The 23122-nt window shown below is 40.5% G+C and overlaps 1 protein-coding gene and 1 long non-coding RNA gene across 4 annotated transcripts in view; one reads left to right on the forward strand and one right to left on the reverse strand.

Moving 5' to 3' along the window:
• LOC121727481 overlaps positions 1-23122 on the reverse strand; it is a 27321-nt gene continuing 4199 nt past the window's right edge. The window contains exon 3 of the long non-coding RNA XR_006035681.1: positions 1-204. This is a non-coding gene — a long non-coding RNA (uncharacterized LOC121727481). The remainder of the gene's footprint in view (positions 205-23122) is intronic.
• LOC121727478 (zinc finger protein 883-like) overlaps positions 2381-23122 on the forward strand; it is a 27450-nt gene continuing 6708 nt past the window's right edge. The window contains exons 1-7 of one of the 3 annotated variants that reach the window (XM_042115354.1): positions 2381-2662; positions 2789-2918; positions 3211-3258; positions 3467-3517; positions 8103-8168; positions 8276-8386; positions 20013-21252. In XM_042115354.1, coding sequence (XP_041971288.1) covers positions 2522-2662; positions 2789-2918; positions 3211-3258; positions 3467-3517; positions 8103-8168; positions 8276-8386; positions 20013-21205 — 1740 coding nt within the window. In that variant the 5' untranslated portion in view covers positions 2381-2521 and the 3' untranslated portion in view covers positions 21206-21252. Of the gene's footprint in view, positions 2663-2788; positions 2919-3210; positions 3259-3466; positions 3518-7320; positions 7344-8102; positions 8169-8275; positions 8387-20012; positions 21253-23122 lie in introns of those variants that run through there. The other 2 variants (XM_042115353.1, XM_042115355.1) reach the window with 2 other exon arrangements.

The raw sequence follows: 23122 nt of genomic DNA on the forward strand, positions 1-23122 counted from the left end.
TCGAAACTCTATCTCCAGCTTCTAAAAGATCAGTTAAGCCAGATGTGGTATCTGGTTTATCGTCATTTGTGAGTCACTGTTTCTTCCACCTGATACTTTGGATTTAAATGAAATATTCTATGAAACTATCACTGCAAGTTTTGTCGTCGAGTTTTGGAGACCATGGTGATCCATCAACACTAAAACAATAGTTATATCTACTGACTACCTATTTCTGCTGTTATTTTTGCAGTCTACGATACAAAAACAATTAGGACAAATTTCTTAAAATTTCAAAACAAGATTGACAAGATTGTTTCACTACGGACTAAGCCCTTTTTGTTTCATATTTTTGCCACGGCAAGCGCGGCGAACGCTTTCTTTACCCCCTCCACCCACTTCGCACGCTCCGAATACTACGAATAATAAAAACTAGTTATATTTTCTAGTATCGGGTAAATTTTCATACCGTTATCTATGCCCTTGAAGCAGTAACGTTATGAAAATATATATGAAGCCCTGCAACAGACTTGACTCGTTGACTTTACTGACTACTTTTTTAGACTTTTACTAGACTTTCGACTTGACGATCATGTGGAAAAACGACTTTAAATTTTGTAAACTTTTCACGAAAAATGATTTTTCCCGCCATATTTTACTTGACACTGGCCATGGTTAAAAAGCCGAGCGCCATATTATGAAAAAAAAAAAGAGTTCGACAAGGCTGTTGCCTGTTTATTAGGGTTGCTGAGGATTCCTCTTCCTCTTCCTCATAATGAGGAAGTTCCGCAATAATTTGGGTTCCTCAACCGTTACCGCATCCTCATAAATAAAAATACAAAAATCCTCTTCCGCTATCGCTTCCTCAAAATTTAGGAGGAATTTATGAGGAATTTCACTGCGCATGCGCGTCGCGTATCCAATCATGGCAACGCACACGCCAGAGCGCGATGCCGGACCGAACGGGCGCTGCTGTTCCTTGTTCCTTGTCTCTCTCGCCACCCGCGCTGTTCCTTGCTTGTTTGTTTTAATTTTATTGACATAATATAGCAAGCGTTGTTTTGTTTACGCGTGTACGCACTACGCAGCTACGTACGCAGTGCAAATAATCTAATAATTTGATTTCTATCGAAAACCGAAATGATACCGAAGTGTAGTGCTATATCAGGGGTTCCCAGACTTTTTTGTCCACTGCCCACTTTGAGAACAAAATATGTTTTAGTGCCCCCATTGTTTCACCTACTTTCTTTTCCTAATTTAAATTAAGGGTCTTTTGCCCCTTAAGAGGATACACCAGGGGCTAGAGAAATGAAAAAAAAGTACGTGTAATATCTATAGCTGTCTCCCTTACCTCAAGCCTATACCGCAGAACGCGATAGAGACAACTGCAGAAAATCCAGAAAATCAACGATTCGTTGTCCCCTGATTCCTTCTCCAAAACTTAACCGATTTAAGTAGTTTTTTCATTAAAGATTAAAAAAAGGATTGAGCTGTGTTCCTATGTTTTGCTTTTTTTGTATAATCTAGCCAAATCTGTTTTCTGGACGTTTGAACACAGCGGAAAATCTGGCCATTTTTTTGGGTTTTTGAACGTATCATATCTTATTTAATAATTAAATTATGAAAAAAAAGAAAACATAGGGACATTGTATTAGTGGCCATAGATATTCAGGAAAATAATTATAACTCTACTAGCATTATCCAGGGAGGAAACAGGGGACAACGTTTGTATGGAAAAAAGGGCGGTGTGGACTCCTCTTAATTTGTCGGTAATATTAGCCCCCACAGCCTCTACAAAACGCCGCCATTTTTTCTGAGTCCCACACTGCCCCCCTTTAGATCTTCAGCGCCCACAAGGGGGCGTAATCACCCACATTGGGAAACGCTGTACTATATGGACGTACTTCCTCTTCCGCTTCCTCATCCGCATCCTCTTTCTCAAAAAAATATCCTCTTCCTCATCCGCATCCTCTAAATTTGCGCGTGAAAATTCCTCTTTCTCCTCCTCTTTCTCATAATCACTTCCTCAACAACCCTACTGTTTATAAACGTGGCGAGAAAAGGAACTAACGCTTCTATCATACAAAAACGTCATTTTTGACAGTTCTCCTTTACCAGCAGCGCACATTGACTGACATTGACACATTCAATTAAAGCCTTGTCGAACTGTATACAGCATGGAATTAATATATACTACGTATAACTAGTATATATTAAATCCATGGTATACAGTTTGACAAGGCTTTAATTGAATGTGTCAATGTCATATTGAATGTGTCAATGTCAGTCAATGTGCGCTGCTGGTAAAGGAGAACTGTCAAAAATGACGTTTTTGTATGATAGAAGCGTTAGTTCCTTTTCTCGCCACGTTCATAAACAGGCAACGTAATCTGTGCAGGCAACAGCCTTGTCGAACTCTACAACAGTATTTTTTCCTAGAATTTGGAAATGTGAAATCTATATGTTTTTCTTTGTGTTTTCTTAACCTGGTTTCAACCATTATTATCATAAACTAGTGTTATTTATTAAGTTTAAGTTTATAATGTCTGGTATATGGAATTTAAGTTCAATATGTCGATTCTGTCACACCGATGGAAACTTTAGGAATTTTACTTTACCAAATAAACACAATGGAATAAACGAATCGTACGGAGAAATATTACAAAAAACTTTTAACATTACTGTAAGTGTTTCAACATTAAATACTTATTACTTTCAACATTATATATTAGGTCTATGTTTAGCCTAAACATATACCTAGTTTAGGTATATAATTACCTCTATAATAATGTATAACTTGAATTTTCAGATGATTATGCCTGAGGCGATGAATACCAGTAACATGATATGTGATGACTGTATATCGAGCCTAACAGACGCTGCCAAGTTCAAAGACCAGGTTCAGGCTTGTGAGAACAAATTTCGGGAGTATGTAAAAAGTAAGAAAAAATCTTTTTGCTTTCTATAGTACTAAAAGAACTTTAAAATGCTATGCCCTAATCTATTTCTCTCTGCTAATTGCTGCATCAAATTCGAGCATGTTACTGATAAACCTACAGAGATACATACCTTTTCATTTTGGTATTTTATATTATTACAAAATAAAAATAACAGCTGTTACAAGTTTAGTTTGCAACTAAGTATGGATGATAATGTGCAAATACATATTTTTGTTCAGTGGATGTAAAAGTTACATTAATTTACATGATGCTTAAATTTTTTTGATTTCAGATGAATTCTTTACGCTGGCTTCTGATGTCAAGGATTCTTTCCCCCTAGGTATTTATTCATGCGTGTTTATCATACATTATTTGAGAATAATAATTTATGTTTACATATTAATAACTGCATATGTAACAGATTCAGCATCATGTCTTTCTCTAACACATCGGAAAAGTCACATAACAAACAAAGATACCTTGGATTGTTTAGGCTGCCTAGTTGTCAAGTTATTAGTAAGGGGGTTTGAATTTTTCTTTTGTTTCAGATATCAAAATTGAAGAGAACGATAAAAATAATCATAGAGAAGTAAAATTAGGTATGGGTTTACACACTGATTTTTTAACAATTAGTGTTATTTAACGAGAGTCAATGTGAGTTCATCAGTGATAATGTACAGAAATCAACATCCCAAGTGGGACATTCTTAGTATGTGTGTTGAAACGTTGCTGTATTGAATAGGCATGCTCAAAAATAGATGCTTGAGCTATTTTCGGGCATGCTACTGACAGGGTGAAAGGGAGCGTGCTTTTAGCGCGTGTGAACAGGTACTTTACATATCATGCATACTAGCATTGTAAAAACGAGTGTGCTTTATACGACACACCTGAAGTAAAACTTCTTGAGCTCCATCTACATGTATGTATACTGAAAGAAGAATAATCTCTCCGTTGGCCTCGTTTGATTACACTTTCGTAACTATCTCGTCACCACTGACCTCTATAATACACTGGACAGGCTATGCAGTGACAGCTATTTTTTGTGCCGATTTGATTGGAAATTGCCGTGAACTAATTACATAGAAAATTACAATCGCCATTTGCAAAATAGTAGTTCCAAGTACACTCACTGCTGCTTTCACATAGCAATCAGCGCCAATATGGCGACTTTCAAATTAGAACATTTTATTGATAGCGATCGCCTGTCCAGTGTATTATAGAGGTCAGTGCGAGTCACGCATTTACCAGCTTACTCCCCAAGTCAAGCACGCGTACAGAAATTTAAGAAAATGTGCGTGCGCACCTCCGTTCGTCTCACCCGATCACACATATTTTCGTATCGCTCTCGTCACGTATTTGCCAGCTTACACCCCAAGTCAAGCGTGCGTAAAGAAGTTTCTTGAATAAACAAAAAAAAAATTTTTTTTTTCACTACACAACTGATATAAAACTTCTTGAGCATGCATGGGCCATGAGAGAAAGGAAGAAAGAAAATGAGCGCGTGCACCTCTCCGTTCACCTCGTTCGATCACACTTTCGTAACGTTCTTGTCACGCATTTGCCAGCCTACTTCAAGCCTTCTACAGTCAAGAGTGTGTAAAGTAGTTTTACTTCCAAAAGATAAATTAGCATATATGTACTTATTACTAGCAAAACAGTCCAGGGCTGTAGCTAGAGTCAAATTTGAGGTAGGGCAGCGTCGGTTACAGGTAGGGCGGAAGCAAAAAAATCGGTCAAGTGCGAGTCGGATTCGTGCGCGAAGGGTTTCGTACCGTTATAGATAAAAAATAGGCCAAAATTGTGTTTTTTTGTAATTGAGCCCCCTTTAAATATAAATGTTATTTTAATTGTATTATTAATTAATTAAGTGATTTCGCAAAAATGTCCAGTGCCTACTGTTGCCATTAATATCACTATGCAGCAAAAAAGGCCAAAAAAACACGAATCCACCCTTCAGTAAGTGCCAAAATCTTTGCAAAAATGTAGGGTACGTGGTTTGCAAAAAAAAAATGGCGCTCGGCCTACCCTCTTTGTACAAATAATGTAATAACCTTACATCTAATCCATATTTTATGTTTGTGTGAAAAATATTATAATATATGTTAAATTTTCTATCTATCAAGCCATCATAATATAGTATTTAGTCAGATGTGATATTCGTCTCACCACTGTAAACTTTGAAATCTATGTTTCTAACTATTTCGCAACAAATATAATAATACATTATTATAATCTCAATAACACAGAGCTATACAAACTGTTTATGTAAACAATTCTTTGAAATAACTTAACTTGTTATCATTAAACAGATAAGAGATAAGAGTAATAAAAACCGGTTTTGGTATTATACACAAGCAAACTTCGTCCTTAGTGCAATACAAATAAAGTTCAAAATGGCCGCGACCGGCAAAAGCCGTTATAAATAGGTAATTTTTATCTTGATTGTTTTACTAAAACGATACTATTATATACTATTACTAGGATCTAAATCGTTTTGTACACGATAATATAAGCTTTTAACGTCAATTATTTACAAAAATATTAAACAAATCGCGTTCAAATCACATAAATAAAAACCAAATTTTCTCGTGTAAACTAGAAGTTATTACGATATAAGTATTTCTTTCAAATGATTATCTAAAACTATTTATAAATTATAAATAATAAATTAAACTATTTTACTACTTACATTCGTTAAATCCATCAATAATATCAAACAAACAACACAACATGGCAGAACACACACGAAAAATTCACGATTTTCAAATGACTGACAAATATTCGTCGACCACAGATTGTATAATATTTTGCATGCAGAATGTGGCAAATTTATCGTAGATCATAACTAACCAAACTTCTTCATACAAAAGTAGTCTCTAAATCGACGAAATACGTAATTCAATCGAACGAAAGAGCGCGGCCACATCCGGCCGCTTGGGTGTAGACGGAATGGCTGCAGTATAATCTGTGGCGGCCGGATCCGGCCGCTTGGGGATTAAAAGGTTTTGATTTTATTTTGTTTGTAGTATTTGTTGTTTTGATTTATCTCTAGGTCAATGATGTATTCAATTCATTCAATAGTTATTCTTAGATACTTAAAAAAATTCTGTGACAAAGCATGAGCACTATATCTAAGAACTACATACTTATTATTAAATCCTCAATTACGAAGAACAAGCGAACAATATGGTTAAACTTCTGGATGTAGTGATCCACGAGTAGCGATTGTATTTTGCGCTTTCACCTGTTTTGAGCAGTGAGGTTTTTCGTCGTCAATTTGCTCTTCAACCTTCCGTTTTTTTCCAAAGAAAGCCCGTATATCCATCGCGAAATCAAAGAATACCTATTCAATTTAATATTATGTCAATACAAAAAAGAACTGTATTTATTTTTGAAGAAAACACTCTTTACTTTACTTCACTTGAACCAAACAACCAACAATCATAAACAACCTTTCGGTAATGTAAAATGTTTATTAACTGGGATTCCCCGTACGAAAGATTGCCGATATTGCAATCTATGGTATTCACAGATACTATTTTAATTAAATGGACGCATCGCTTCATGTAATCGTGATTCAAATGATATCTATACACAGAACAAAGAATTATTATCGACGACTTCTGTGGCCCAATGGTTGGGCGTGTGGCAGCTTAATCCGGGGGTCGCGGGTTCGAATCCTGCCAACGGAACAAAAAGTTTTTAAAGGTATAATAAAAATCTTAACTATATAATGTATATTTTATATAAGAATAAAGTATATTTCTGTTGTCTAATACCTGTAATGCAAGTCCTTTAGGTCTTCCTTTTTAGGGTTCCGTACCCAAAGGGTAAAAACGGGACCCTATTATTGATACTTCGATGTCTGTCCGTCTGTCCGTCTGTCCGTCTGTTTCCAGGCTGTAACTCAAGAACGGTAATAGCTAGAGAAATGAAATTTTCACAGATTATGTATTTCTGTTGCCGCTATAACAACAAATACTAGAAACAAAATTTTTAAGGTTCCCATACAACAAACGTGATTTTTCTAACATTTTTTGCTTAACTATCAATGATGACAACAGGTAGGTACTTGAAATTTTCACAAAGGCCTTAATAATATATGTAATTTAATAAATACCTAATAATATAAGTTAAAATAAAAAATTAAGGGTTAGGTAGGTAGGTCCCATACTATTTTTGCTCTATAACGGTACGTGCGCGGTATAACCCTTCGTGCGCGGGTCCGACTCGCACTTGGCCGATTATTGGTATTTTTAAGGTAGGGCATTGTGATTTTAAGGTAGGGCATTGCCCCACTATGCCCCCCCCTAGCTACGGCCCTGAAACAGTCCATTGTCAAAGCATGCTATTCTTGAGCATGTGTAACTGTCTCTTTACTCTGGCTCATGCTTATTTTTAGTGTTCTAAAGGAGAGAGCGCACTGGGCTTAACTACACTGCTGCGAAGTGACGCGACACCTCACAGCCTAAATACTTTTATACTAAAACTAGATGACGCCCGCAACTCCGTTGCGCCAAAATTTACAACCAACAGAAGAACCGTACATTTTTCCTGGATAAAAAGTATCCTACGTCCTTTTTCCGGGACTCCAAAGTATCTACATACCCATCAAAATCAGTTCAGCGGTTTGGGCGTTAAAAGGTAACAGACAGACACACTTTCGCATTTTAAGTATGAATTGTACTCGATAAGCCGCACTACACGGCAGTAGCGCTAGCCTCAACTTGACACCATAAAGTTAATATACGGTACCTAGCGGAGTAGAGAAACAAAGGCCTGATGTTTGACAGCTCGAGATTGTTGCTCTATTCCGCTAGGTATGTTCACTTTATGCTTGACACCCAATGACCAAACGTCAGTAACTCTACCATGAGTTTAAAGCTATAGTATTTATCGATACCGACTACATAAATATTTAGTATGGTGATTTTAGTTCCGCAAGTAACCACTAGAGGCGCTGTAAAATTTGCCATACTAAAAATTTACGGTACTCGGTATCGAGTATCGAGAAATACTATAGCTTTAAACTCATGGTAGAGCTACAGTTCTATGAAACATAAAATGTCGCGTCGTTCCGCTGCAGCCTGCAGCGTAGGTCGTCGCAAGGTGACTTTCCGATCTTTGCCGCGGCTAACCGCGAAATATAACCAATCCCACTGATTTACTTAACCTTTTTTTCAGAATTTGAATTTGATGAAACTTCGTTAGTAAAAATTGAAAAATCATCAATCTGTGAAGAAGATGAAGGTCAGTAATGTTTGTATAAGAATTATTTGTTGTTTTTTTTTATCCTTGCTAAAATCTGTTAAGTAAATTTTATTGCGTCGAATTAATTTGCCCCCATTTTTACGCAGATGATACATTTGATCAAGATAATAACGATGAAGGCCACACACCTGATGAAAATATTATGACTGTTGAATTAGATCTTACAGCTCAAGAAAAAGTCGACGTCATCAAGAAAGGTATGCTGTTATTCTTTAGGCATCCATTACACGGTAGGTTCTGCTGCCAGTTTTACCAGTCATGACTGTGAGTGTTGAATAACCTGCCGTGTTATGCAGTGAATGATGGTTGCATGAAATTGATTGATATTTATCTGGATATTTTGGTTTTTATGTCATGCAACCATCAATCATGACTTTTGAGTAAGTAATGTAAAGCTGGGAACAAATTATCGGACGTTGTCCTCGGACGTTTTCCTCAGATGCGGCTTGTTTCTATCTGGTTAATACAAAATACACTAAACTGTGCACATTGTCTGACATAAGTCGCGGACGCGACCTTGAGCGTTCGGACGTCTTAAAAGAATCTGGCTAGCGAGATGTTTTTTCATCCGCGGACATGGTGGAGCGCGGGGACTCGTCCGCAGACGTTCAGTCGTATTCGTTTCATTTTATGCGCATGTGCAGTAATAGAAATTAACATCAATTTCTGTCAGATTTTAGCACATGACACATTCAAGTCATTTCAAATTGTTAGCGGGAAGCATGTCAACCATTGAGGTACTATAGATGTCAACTGTCAAGCAGCGACAGTGAGGAATGAGGATGATTATTTAGCGGTAGCTGCGCTGTGTTGTCCGCCAAAAAAAAGAAAGCACGCTCGGAAAGCTTATGAACCATAAAGAAATATAATATGATAGTAGTTGACAGTACTGATATTATGAACCCAAAACTCTACATTGTATTACCTATAGTGTCCGACCAAAACTGATTTTTCAGCCGAAACTGAAACCGAAACCAAAATTTGATAACATTTAAAATTACAATTATTTACTGAAATTTACTTTTTTTTTATTTTATTAATACATTAGAAAAAGTGCCAAATTGGATTAAAATAAATATTATTAATCTTAGACTCGAATATGTTCCCCAGAAACTTTTCAGTACTCATATTCCGTTTTTTTTATCCGAGTAACAATAATAATAATATTTATGGACTTGTGTTACAGGTACCAGACGACAGAAATATATCCCCGCCCGCCCCGCCCACTTTCATTTAAAGCCTTATCGCACTTTAAGAATATGTCATAAGTCATAACTCATAGCACGTAATTCACCAACAGTTACATACCTAATATTATTATTGTTACGTGCTAGGGTTCGAGGATTTGGAGAGAAAGACCTGGTGACTCTCTTGAAGACTTTATTAACACTGCACTAAACACTAGGTCACAACACTTAGCACTAGGTCCAATCACTAAGCACTATCACTGTCCTAGGTCGTAGCCAAGTCGCAGGTTTCACTGGTTCACTCACTATTGATCACTTGTGTTCACTCCGAAATCGCCTTGATGAAAGCTCGAAACAAACTGACTAGCCGGGCGCGCCCGCGGCTCTTTTTATATGGCGAGACGAATTCCAGAAATTTCCCGATTTACGCAAACAAGTAAACAACCGTGGGAAATTTCTAGGAGGCCCGGGAATGTACCACAATAAAACTGCCGTCCCTGCGATAAGTGCAGTAAGTTGAATTTAATTTAGACCTTATGTACTCAGTCATAAGGTCTAAATTCAAACACGCTAACAAATAAAGGGTAAACACGTAAACAAACACTGGACCTTCCCAGAAGGTTCGAGTATGTACTTGCGCACCACGTGTCCGTATACCATGTACCGTAACACTACTCCCCTCTTAGAGATGCTCGTCCCGAGCATCATTGTTACTGCCATGGTAACGCGCCAGACGGTCTATGTGTACCACTTTGAATGTCCCTCTTGGTTGCTTTTGAATCCTGTAAGTCACGTCATTCAATCGGGTAACCACTTTGTATGGGCCGTCCCACTTGGTCTGCAACTTTGGAGATTTGCCTTTTCGGCGAGTTGGGTTATGCAGCCACACCAGTGACCCTTCTTCGAAGCCGCTTGTATTCGATTTCCGGTCGTATCTGGTCTTCATGTTCTCACTTGACTGTAACCCATTTTCCCGAACCATGGCGTGTATATAACGCATCTTTTCCCTTAAATCGCAGACATAATCTGGTACGGTCTTTGGTTCTTCCGGTGATCCTCCTGTCAAAAGGTCTACTGGTACTCGTAGTTCTCTACCGTAATTGACATACGCCGGGGTAGCTTTTATGCTCTCATGCTCGGCGGTACGGTACGACAGAAGGAAGAGTGGTATATACTTGTCCCAGTCCTTTTGTTTGTCATCTACCAATTTCGCCAAATGCCTCTCAAGGGTCTGGTTAAATCTCTCAACCATTCCATCAGACTGTGGATGGTACGCGGTGGTCCTCGTTTTATGCATTCCCAAAATTCTGCACACTTCCTGGAAGACCTGCGATTCGAAATTCCTGCCCTGATCGGAATGGATTTCTAGAGGCACACCAAAGCGAGATATTACTTCTTCGACTAGCTTAGAAGCAACTGTTGTAGCTTCCTGGTTTGGTATGGCGAACACTTCGGGCCATTTCGTGAAGTAATCCATGACAACCATGAAATACTTGTTTCCTGATTCCGTTACAGGAAATGGCCCAGCTACGTCAACTGCGATTCGTTCCCACGGTGCGCCAACGTTATACAAGCGCAGGCTCCCACGGCTCCTTGTCAGTGGTCCCTTCACTGCAGCGCAAGTAGTGCATTTGCGGCACCAATCCTGTACATCATCTCGACAATGCAACCAGTAGAATCGTTCTCGCACTTTCGTTAACGTCCTCTTTACTCCTAGATGACCTCCTGATACGCCATCATGCATTTCACGGAGAACATCCGGTACTCTCGTTCTTGGGACAACTATCTGAAGATGGAACTCTCTGCCGTTGGTCTTCTCCCATTTCCGGTAAAGTATTCCGTTTTGAAGAATCAGACTGTCCCATTGCGCCCAGTACGCCTTAGTGACAGCGCCAGTGGGTGCAACCTCACTCCAGATTGGCTTTACGTCATCCCGTTTCTTCCATGTGATGATGTGTCGAAGGTCGTCATCTCTTTCTTGAGCCTCTCTCATACCATCATTCTCCCATGGACCCAAAGGACTTGTTTTCGTTAACTTTAATGTTACTTCATTAGATTCCTGCTTAACACAATGTTTGCAGTCTTCTGAACACGGCCTTCGTGAGAGTGCGTCGGCATTCCCATGCGACTTTCCGCTGCGGTGTTCCGTCTTAAAGTCATACTCCTGGAGTTGTTCTATCCATCGAGCTACTTGGCCTTCTGGGCTCTTGAATTGTAGTAGCCACTTCAAGGCTGCGTGATCAGTTCGCAGTAGAAACTGTCTGCCGATGAGATACTTGCTGAAATGTTGTAGCGTCTTTACGACAGCCAAGAGTTCTCTTCTTGTCACACAGTAGTTTCTCTCTGGCTTAGATAAAGATTTGCTGAAATATGCAATTACAACTTCTCTTTCACCCTGTTTTTGAGATAACACCCCTCCAATGGCCGTGTTGCTTGCGTCCGTGTCGACTATAAACTGACCTTCAGGTTGTGGATACCCCAGGATTGGTGTTTCACACAGATGTTTCTTTAGTTTCTGAAAAGAATCTTCGGAAGTCTCGTCCCAAATAAACTGTCGTTTATCTTCTGTCAGCCGATGTAATGGCTTGGCTATCTCTGAGAATCCCTTAACAAAACGCCTGTAGTAGGAGCATAGGCCGAGAAATGCCCGCACTTCGGTTTTGTTCTTAGGGGTTGGCCAATTTTGGACTGCTTCTAGTTTCTCCGGGTCCGTCTGAATTCCATCACTGGAGATAACATGGCCGAGATAGTTCACCTTACTCCTGAATAAACGACACTTTTTCGGATTCAACTTTAACTTGGCCCCCTCTATTTTGGCGAAAACTCGTTCTAAGTTTCGCAAATGGTCCTCGAAGTCGCGGCCAACAATGATGACGTCATCCAAGTAGACTAAGCAAGCCTCTCCAACTAAGCCTGCCAGTACACACTCCATGAGTCGCTCAAATGTGGCAGGTGCGTTGCACAATCCAAAGGGCATGACGTTAAACTGCCATAGACCTTTACCGGTGGAGAACGCTGTCTTCTCTTTGTCTTTTGGATGTATTTCCACCTGCCAGTATCCAGATTTCAGGTCCAGGGTCGAGAACCATTTCATGCCACTCAAGGTATCCAGAGTGTCGTCGATTCGAGGTAATGGATAGCTGTCCTTCTTAGTGACATCATTGAGACGTCTGTAGTCCACACAAAATCTTGTGCTGCCATCTTTCTTCTTCACTAATACAACTGGTGAGCACCACGGACTTGCAGACGGTTCAATTATCTTATTCCTTCTCATGTCCTCCAAAAGGCCTTCAACTTCTTTTTCCTTTGCAATGGGTATCCGTCTTGCTCGTTGACGAATTGGGTTCTCGCTTCCGGTATCTATCCTGTGCTGAACCATCGACGTTCTTCCAAGGTCGCCTTCCTGACTGGAGAAGATATTCGCGTGGCGTTGTAAAAACTTCTTAGCTTTCATGCCCTGCGAATAAGTCAGATTACTCTTGCAGTCATCGAGTAGCTCAGTCACTATTCCATAGTTGCTGGTGTTTGCTGAGTCTAAGCCTGTGATCGAACTACACTTTCTCATCCAGACAACTTCCTCGCACTTTCCAATGACGTCACCTTTGTTCAAGCAGATCTCGCGATCAGCAAGATTCAGAACTCTGACCACAGCGTTACTGCTTCCACTAACAAGGGTTCTCGCCGTCATCAGTTTTTGCGCTGATGTCTTGGTAGGTGTGTCTTCGATCAACACGCATCTATTCAACTTCTTCTTTCCAGCTGGCGGTAGTTTCACCAGCACCCGAGCTTCCGCACGTCCAGGTATTATGACTTTCTTTACACATTCAACTTTCCCGCAGGCGCCTCCAAGGATGAAAATTTCTTCTTCACCACACTTGAAAACTCCGTCAGCGACATTAATTCTGCAGTTGTGCTTCTTCATGAAATCCAAACCCAAGATGCAATCATCCATAATCTCAGCCACGATAACGTCATGAGGGTATGAGGACTCCCCCACATTCATCGTAACTGACATTTCTCCCAGGACGGGTATTGGCTGACCGGAGGCGGTAAGAAGCTGACAGTTAATTCTCCTCTTGTGCCTCCTTGCGGCTTTTATCAAATTTGGGTTCACTATTGTTCTAGAGGCTCCTGTGTCTAGAGTCATTTTGCAGTCCATCCCGTTAATAGTCCCCTGAATCACCAGACTATTCCCGCTACTTGCTTGGGAGACAACCGTTATTGGGGCTTCCTCCGTGTCAGCCAGCACTCGCCCCTTAGTCCTGGCTTTTATTCGTTTCCCTGCTCCCGGACAGGGGACGAAGCCCCTTGCTTCTTCAGCTCCTCCATTTGTTCCTCGAGCCTTTTCATTCTTGCCATCTGGGTCTCCTTCTGCGGGCAGTTGAGCTGAAGATGGCCCCTCTCGCCGCACTTGTAGCACATGGCTCCAAAACTTTTCTTCATGGGAGCCTTGACCTCCTTGACTTCCTCAGAGACCTCGTGGATCTTATGGGTCTGTCGTATGTCACGGCGAACAGCCTCGACTTCCAAAGCATGCGCCAATGCTTCCTTAAGCGAGGTGTGGTGACGAAGCCTCACCGCCGCTCTGACCTCCAGATCCCTGATTCCGTCGACAAATGCTTGCACAATATTCGTGTCGACCATCTTGGCGTCAGCTCCTGGGTGTGCCTTCTTGACGAGTTTTTCAATTTCCAACGCCCATTGTTGTAATCCTTCTCCTGAGCGTTGGACTCTGTCACGAAGTTGAGCACGGAACACGTGCTCCAGGTGTCGCTCCCCGTATCTGGATTCAAGGGCTTCCATCAGGTCTTTGAACCCATTTCCTGTATGTGCTTCCAGGACTGACAAGGCTTGCCCTCTGAGCGCGACAGTGAGAGCGGTCAGGCATTGTTCGTCAGTCCACCCGTTGGCAGAAGCAACCGTCTGGAATTGCTGACGATAAGCGTTCCAGGAAGTAGTACCGTCGTATGGTGGCACTTTAACTCTTGGTCCTTGTACCACTACGGAAGCTCCACTAGACGCCGCGATTCCTGTGGTTTCCAGGCGCACTACTTTCTTCTGTAGTTCAGTGAGGCCGGTTTTCACATTTTCCACATCCACTCCTAACCCGGTAACGCGTTCGTCCATTACGTCGACATCTTTACGAAGCTTAGTCACCGTGTCACTGACATCCTTTATGGCCAAAAGCGCTTTCTCTTGGAGGTCCTTTTGTTGCTCTTGAGACTCCTGTAAAGCGCCGAGCTTGCGGTCTTGTGACTCCTGCAAAGCGCCGAACTTGCGGTCTTGTGCCTCTCGAATCGCTCTGATTTCAGCCCTTTGCAGCTCCATTAATTCAATTAAACTTTCTAAATGAAGGGCCACTTGGGGGGCTGTAGGAGCTACGGGTGGGGCCTGGTGGGCGGGGCCAGTGGGCGTGGCCTGGTGGGCGGAGCCAGTGGGCGTGGCCATGTCCAAAGTGGGCGGAGCCAGAGGGGCGTGGCCAGTGGGCGTGTCCCGGTGGGCGGAGCCAGTGGGCGGATCCTGGTGGGCGTGGCCAGTGGGCGGAGCCATGTGGGCGGGGCCAGTATGTGGGGCCTGTCCCTCAGTGGGCGGAGCTTGGTCCCCAGTGGGTGTGGCCTCCGCAACTCCTCTCTCGGAGTCAATGGCAGCAGCTCGCTGCGCCCTTGTCCTGACACTCCCCTTGAAGTCCTCTCTCGGAGTCAATGGCATCTCCAAATCCCACTTCTGACACCAGTTGTTACGTGCTAGGGTTCGAGGATTTGGAGAGAAAGACCTGGTGACTCTCTTGAAGACTTTATTAACACTGCACTAAACACTAGGTCACAACACTTAGCACTAGGTCCAATCACTAAGCACTATCACTGTCCTAGGTCGTAGCCAAGTCGCAGGTTTCACTGGTTCACTCACTATTGATCACTTGTGTTCACTCCGAAATCGCCTTGATGAAAGCTCGAAACAAACTGACTAGCCGGGCGCGCCCGCGGCTCTTTTTATATGGCGAGACGAATTCCAGAAATTTCCCGATTTACGCAAACAAGTAAACAACCGTGGGAAATTTCTAGGAGGCCCGGGAATGTACCACAATAAAACTGCCGTCCCTGCGATAAGTGCAGTAAGTTGAATTTAATTTAGACCTTATGTACTCAGTCATAAGGTCTAAATTCAAACACGCTAACAAATAAAGGGTAAACACGTAAACAAACACTGGACCTTCCCAGAAGGTTCGAGTATGTACTTGCGCACCACGTGTCCGTATACCATGTACCGTAACATTATATTAAATAAACGTGCGTTTGTCGCTTAGAAATAAAATTCAACAATATAATAATAATAATCTTTATTAATGATAACAATATAGGAATATTATGTACATGTCGCAGTCCACTGGTTAAAATAGCCGTTTAATCAACAACGCCATTCAATCACACGGCTATACGTCGTTTAGCCGACTTGTGGACTGCAACGTTCAACACTACAGCTAGACGACGCTTAGCCAACTGGTTAAAAGTAATGTTGATATACTGAAGATTAATGCTTTATTTTTATTCCGCCGGTCTACCGTCCCACTGGGTTATGAGAGTACAGAAATAGAGAGTGCTCTTGTGTACTGCGCACACACTTGGGCACTATAAAATGACTCCTGCGTAGTTGGCCTGGTTTCAATGAAGCCGGCCACCGTCACCGAAACCGGTGTGGGAGCTATTTGTATTATAACTTCGTAGCTTTAAAATTATCAGTTTATAAGGCTCTAAATACGGTAAATTACGGAATCTCCGTAGGGAAGGCCCTTAACTTTAGTTATGTTAGCGATCGGATAAGTATTGTGTTGTCTGTCTGTGTGTCACGTATGGAAATGATTCTATGCCTACGAATGTTCGATAAGAATAAGTTTAGAAAATGTATAGAATAAAAACAAAATAAATACTTAGTGATTTGGCACTCATTTGCAAAACATAACCTCAAAACACGATTAAATGGACGGTGGCGAACTAAGCCGGGGCCTTAATACCGACGAGCAAGCACGAGTTAAAGTATGCGTAGTTTACCCAACAGCGCACGTAAATTTACGAACACTCGAGTTTCGGCAGGGCCGAAAGTTTCGGCTATATTTTGGCAGATACCGAAACTAAGGCCGAAACCGAAACTAGATTTTTTGGCCGAAACCGAAACTAGATTTTTTGGCCGAAACTGGCCGAAACCGAAATTTCGGTCGGTCACTAATCTATGCCCGAAACGCGATGTTTTTGCATCCAGCCATCCAGATCAGTGTTCGGATGTCCGTACGCTCAAGGTCGCGTCCGCCTTGAGCGTTCCCAATATTTGATCTAAAAAAAATAAAAAATAATAAAAAATAGTTTTTACCTTTTGGGGTACGGAACCCTGAAAAACAAACTGAAACGAATAGAAGATTCAAGATATATTAGATTAATCTTAGATAAATGATTGGTCACGCGCGCGCGTTCGACTAGATACCGCGCTGTATAGAAAACACAGATTCCCGAATGCGGCACCTCAATATTGTAGTGTGTGTAAAACAATGCACAAATATTGTTGTGTGCGTAGATAATCGGGTTGCCAGATACGTGACTGGTGCCCAATCAATGGGGAAAAATTAGTTGCTGTGGTCTTGTAATTTATTATTATTGTATAGTAACTTTACCATTGGAATAAAGTCCATTCGAAAAGAATGCGATAAAATAACAACGTTGTTTAGGTCAACGAAATATAATGGATACAATATTGATGAGAAAACAATACAAAAACAATGGTAGGAAGTTTAACGAAAGTTAAGAATGAGTCATAAAAAAGCAAATGTTAAATTTGTTTTCTCATTTGTTACTGTATTGTGTACTTACATAAAATATAAACTGCATTTAAGATTTTTATTATAATATGATACTCATAATTCATATTTATTAATACACATTCATGATCCAGGAACTTTGAAAACTTTTTGTTCCGTTGGAGGGATTCGAACCAGCTACCCTAGCTAGAGATTTTAATGCGTTCATCCACTCATCCACTATGTATATATAAAAAAATAAGATATAATAAATAAATAAATAAAAATCACAATCTCAGAAAAATTTGGGAATTTTTAGTTTATGGTAATTGGCAACACTGAACATCAAGCGGTACTCCGATCCGAATTTTCAGGTTTATATTATTTTTCTGTGTTTATGACGATTTATATAATATTTACTGATGGTATGTGATGCCAGTACCTTTCTTGTTTCTTGTAGTGTAATTATTGCATAGTCTCACTACGCAAATTGGCATTTTGCTACGGGCGTAACTAAAAATTTCGAAAATTTTCGCACATCTACCTCACCCGAAGCTTGTGGCGCGACTGGCGCGGTTACGCCCGATGAGGCGTATTATTTGTTGCCGTATTTTTTTTTTATGAAATAAGGGGGCAAACGAGCAACGGTATCTAGTCGTAGCGCGAGCGCGAGACCCATCATTCATCTAAGAGATTAATATAAGAAAACAAAACAAATAATTAAGTTTTACACGTAGCTACTAGACAAGAAATAGAAAAAACAGGAGTAAAGTAAGCGCATAAAATGCTAAAAGGATACAGAGAAATCCTGATGATCATGTTCATGATCTAAAACAATTAATACAAAACAGAACGAATATGGGTGGCCATGTTATATCGGATTCGTGGACTACAACAAAGCAAAACTACAACAAAATTCGCTAATTCACACTTCCATTACTAAAGCCTTACAAAACCAAGCAATCCATACTTCCATACTAATATTATAAATGCGAAAGTGTGTCTGTCTGTCCGTCTGTCTAGCTGTCTGTCTGTCTGGTACCTCTTCACTGTCAAACCGCTTAACCCATTTTTCTGAAATTTGGCATGAAGATACCTTGAGTCCCGAGAAAGGACATAGGATAGTTTTTATCCCGGAAAAATGTACGGTTCCCGCGCGATAAACTAATTTTGGCGCAACGTAGTTGCGGACGTCATCTAGTTCAAAATATTTAAAGAGTACCGCGATGACACAGCTAGAATACAGTTAGAAAGGTCAATGGATAGGCGAAGAGTTTAAAATCCAAACCCGTCGTCTCCAAAATTATTTATGGCCGTTCTAGAAGACATTTTTAAGAATTAAGACTGGGAAATGAATGGCGTCAGCACAAAATGGCAAAACATAACAGTAACACACCTCAGATTTGTCGGAAACAAGAAAGCCAAGTTAAAAGGTGGGAAGATGACCTACCAAAGAACTGCAGAGACAGGACTACGTGTAACGTGGCATAATCTTGAGGAGGCCTATGTCTTAGGACTTAGGACAACCAACAATTAAGTTTAAAATTAACAATTAAGCTCGTCACAAGTTGCTACAAAGCCAACGTCTTGCCCTTATATTCTTGTGCAAAGCTTACAGAACCACAAGCACCGAAGCCTTGCCCGTGCTAGCCGGAGTTTTACCCGTTGACCTTAAGATTCAGCGTCGTGCGACAATTTACTATCATAATAAAAACATTGACAACCCGTTCTTTTTAAGCGTTCGGGATAAAATTAAAATAGCAAGATTGTTTGAACCTTTAGAAAACTCTTTGCAAAGCCTAATCTCCGAATGGCAGACGCGATGGGACTGTTCCACCAAAGGGCGACATCTTTATAATTTTTTCCCTAATATTCGTAAACGGCTATCCAAACATTGGTTGGATATTGATCACTGCGTTTCTCAATTCCTGACCGGTCATGGAAATTTTAAGGCCAAAGTCTACGGATTTAATCTAGTAGCATCACCCATGTGCGAGTGCTCGACCGAAGGCAACATGTTTGAACAAACAGCTCATCATGTTTTCTGGGAGTGCAGTCTCTGGCCGGACGAAAGAACTACAATGCTAAACAACCTACTCTGTACATCTGGTGTCGCATACTACGGTGATCTCGTGGACAGCGCTAGGAACTTCCGTGCCTTCAAGCGTTTTTGTCACAATTACTACTGGCAACAGTCTAACACAATAAATTAATTTAGCTCTAGCGTAGTAGTCACTATTATTATTAACGTTTATTCCCCCTTCCAGTTCTTTGACTTTCGGTCACTGCAACTTTGTGCTGTCTCCCGCTTTATATGGGGAGGGAATCTGGAATTCTTCCTACTCCTCCTATTTTCTTCTGATTAATTTCGTTGCGGGTCCCAAGACAGCTTTAGCATGTCCCTCGGGCTCCCTGAGATCATATCAAAGGGTTTTCGTGGTTGGATACCGCTGTCGATCCTGGCGACACAGAAGATACAGTGGTGGGAATATGTGGTGGGCCAAAGCCTGTTTAAAAAAAAACCAACAATTAAATAAAATTAAATTGTAAATGTAAAAATATTTGTTGTTTTTACACCTTTCACCTTTACCTTTATTATCTTATTTTATATAATTATAGATTATGCCCGCCACTCCTTTGCGTCAAAATTGGTTTATCGCGCGGGAACCGTACATTTTTTCGGGACAAAAGGTATCCTATTTCCTTTCCCGGGACTCAAGGTATCTCAATGCCAAGTTTCAGCAAAATCGGTTCAGCGGTTTGGGCGTGAAGAGGTAACAGACAGACTGACACACTTTCGCATTTTTAATATTTTATTATCTTTAAATACTAATCAACAATGTATTTTTACAGATCTAAAAAACTTGATGATTACGAATTCAATGAAAAAGAAGATCAGAAAGAGACAGAATAAAAACGCAGTTAAGAGTAACATAACGGCATGTTGCATTTGTTTTGAAAATCTGTCAAAAATAGAATTTCCCAAACACCTCGAAACCCACAAAGGCCCGTATAGGTGTAAATATTGTCAAAAGAAATTGAACAAATATGATACCTTATCACTTCATATAAAAAAGGAGCATAAACAGATAAAAAAATTGTATACATGTAATTTCTGTCAAAAATCTTGTAAGACAGAGAAGAGTCTTTTCTATCACCTAGACAGACACACTATACAGAAGGTTTTCGATTGCGATATATGTCACAGCAGACTGAAAGATAGGTCTGTTATGCTTAAACACATGCGAACACACGATCCAGACCGACTAGATAAAACCCACGAGTGCCCACAGTGTTCCTGGAGATTTACTAGTAAAACACACTTAAATAATCACATAAAAATCGTGCACGAGCGGATTAGAAACTACCCTTGCACATCATGCGCTAGGACCTTCGGAACTAAGAAAAATTTGGAGTCACATTTTAGAACTCATACAAACGAGCGTCCATATAAATGTGAAATATGCCCCAAGAGTTTTAGAGTTTTGGCTGCACTCAAGAAGCATGAAAGTTGCAGGCATTCGTTCACACGAGTTATAGGAGGTGAAATGGAATACAAGTGCAATATCTGTAGTGTAAAGTTTGACCACAAAGGTCTGTATATGGACCACTTAAAAACTCACCATGAGGCATCGTCCGTTTGCGATCAATGCGGTTTGGTGCTCTCATGCGACAGGTCTCTGGCGCGACACAGACTAACTCACGCTCAACCTCGATTCACCTGCGATACGTGCGGTAGGAAATTCAGGTACAAAATGCAATTAGCGAGACACGTTAAAAGTCACCTTAAAGAAGTTGAAAAATCAGAGTGTAAAGTTTGTGGCAAACTCGTCGTCTATCTGAAACAGCATCTCCACACACATAACAGGCGATTCAGGTGTGACATGTGTGACAAGTCGTACTCGGAACGTGCGCATTTAACAAGACACTTGAGGGACGTTCACAGTGATTACAAATTGTACGGTTGCGACGTTTGTGGCAAAAGATATACCCACAAAAAAGGTTTAGTAACTCATAAACTCAAGTGTAGAAATAATAAACTATAACTACAATAGTGACATTAATATCGAGACCTCATGTATTTAGAAATATATATATATATATATATATATATATATATATATATATATATATATATATATATATATATATATATATATATATATATATATATATATATATATATATATATATATATAATTTTGTACTACATATTTAGAAATAAATATTTTGATTTTGATTTGAGACCTGTTGAACCTGAGTGCAGTAAGAACCCCCGATGTTGACGTGTACCAAAATATGAGGCTTTATCAGAGCTGAAGTGTGTAGTACAGCTCGACAACGCTTTAAATGAACGTGGGTGACATTGACGGGAGCGCTGCTGCTAAAGGAGAACTGTCAAACAAATGTCAAAAATGACGTTTTTGTATGATAGAAGCGTTTAGTTCCTTTTCTCGCCACGTTCATATAAAGCCTTGTCGAACTGTACAACAATATGGGGACCATTTTTTTCTTTAAAGTAAAGTGTTACGGTGAGACCGCACTAAGCGACACTACGCGAAGGCATCGCAACGCGACACTTTACGTACCATGCAACTGACGTTTCGTGACGTATATCGTCGCTATTGCGTACGCGTATGTGGCTTAAATAATAATATTGCAGGCAATAAACCCATATAAAATATATAAAATTAAATTATTAAATTAAATTAAAAGTTAAAATTAAATAGTACATAAACATTGTGAATTTTAAATAATAATACAAATAAAATAAAATGCTACAAAAATATCGTTTAAAAATAATTCTAAAAGTCATTTCTGGTTTCTGTCGCGATGTACCGATAACCAGTAGGCTGGAAACGAGTTCTCCGGACACCCGGCACACACACCGAGAATTTCGTTCCTAGAACATCGCACGCGGGCCCAGAATTCCGCAACTCGTGCCCTAACAACGGCGAAGTAATCGGGAACTCTGGCGTCGGCAAACTTGCCCGAATCACTGCAGTATCTAGGCAGTCTCATAAGAATGCGGTATGCGTTATTATACTGTACCCTGATGCTACTCCTTACAGATTTAGAGCAGTTGCTCCAAAGCTGACACGTATACAGGCATTGACAGTATGCCCTGAACAGTGTCAGCCTTGCCTCAGCGCTGCAACGTGCAAAACGGCGCGCGAGCATGTTACACCGAACGGCCATCGCCCGTCTCTCACGAACAATGTCTTCATTGTCAGACAGATTCTCGGTCAAAATGTGTCCCAGGTATCGGAAACGCTTGACTCGCTGCACTACTTCTCCATCTAAATAAATCGGCGGGACCCTCTCCGGACCCTTGTCAGCCCTAAACACCATCATCTGCGTTTTAGCAACATTGTATTTGAGGCCATAGCTTCTAGCATAGGTCTCACAAATGCCGAGAAGACGTCTTAAGCCTCTGATTGAGGGGCTCAGAAGCACTATAGCGTCAGCATAGCTCAAATTATTAATGCATGTCGTACCTATGTGGCAACCCACACGGGTGCCTCTGAGCTCCTCAATCAGACCATTGACGTACAGGCTAAACAGGTCCGGCGAGGTTAACCCTCCTTGGCGCACCCCACACTCTAATCTAAAATCATTAGAGGTTGCGTTGCGAAATTCGTTTGATTTTCGTACCAGTACCTCAACAGATTTACTGTTTGGTCGGGTATACTATATTGTAGGAGCTTTTGCCAAAGTAAATTGTAATTTACCAGGTCAAAAGCACGGCTAAGATCTAAAAAGCATGCGTATACGGATGTTTTTCTTTTTATGTAGTACTGAACCGTTGATTTGAGCTCAAAATATATAGCTGAAGCTGTTGAGAGACCGGGACGAAAGCCAAACTGTGCATCATCAATCCTAATATTATTTCTTATGCTAGGGTAGATTAATGTTTCAAAAATTTTTCCTATAATGGTTCCTAAAGAGATCGGTCTATAGTT

This window comes from Aricia agestis, chromosome 5 (assembly GCF_905147365.1).
Source record: "Aricia agestis chromosome 5, ilAriAges1.1, whole genome shotgun sequence".
Lineage (NCBI taxonomy): Eukaryota > Metazoa > Arthropoda > Insecta > Lepidoptera > Lycaenidae > Aricia > Aricia agestis.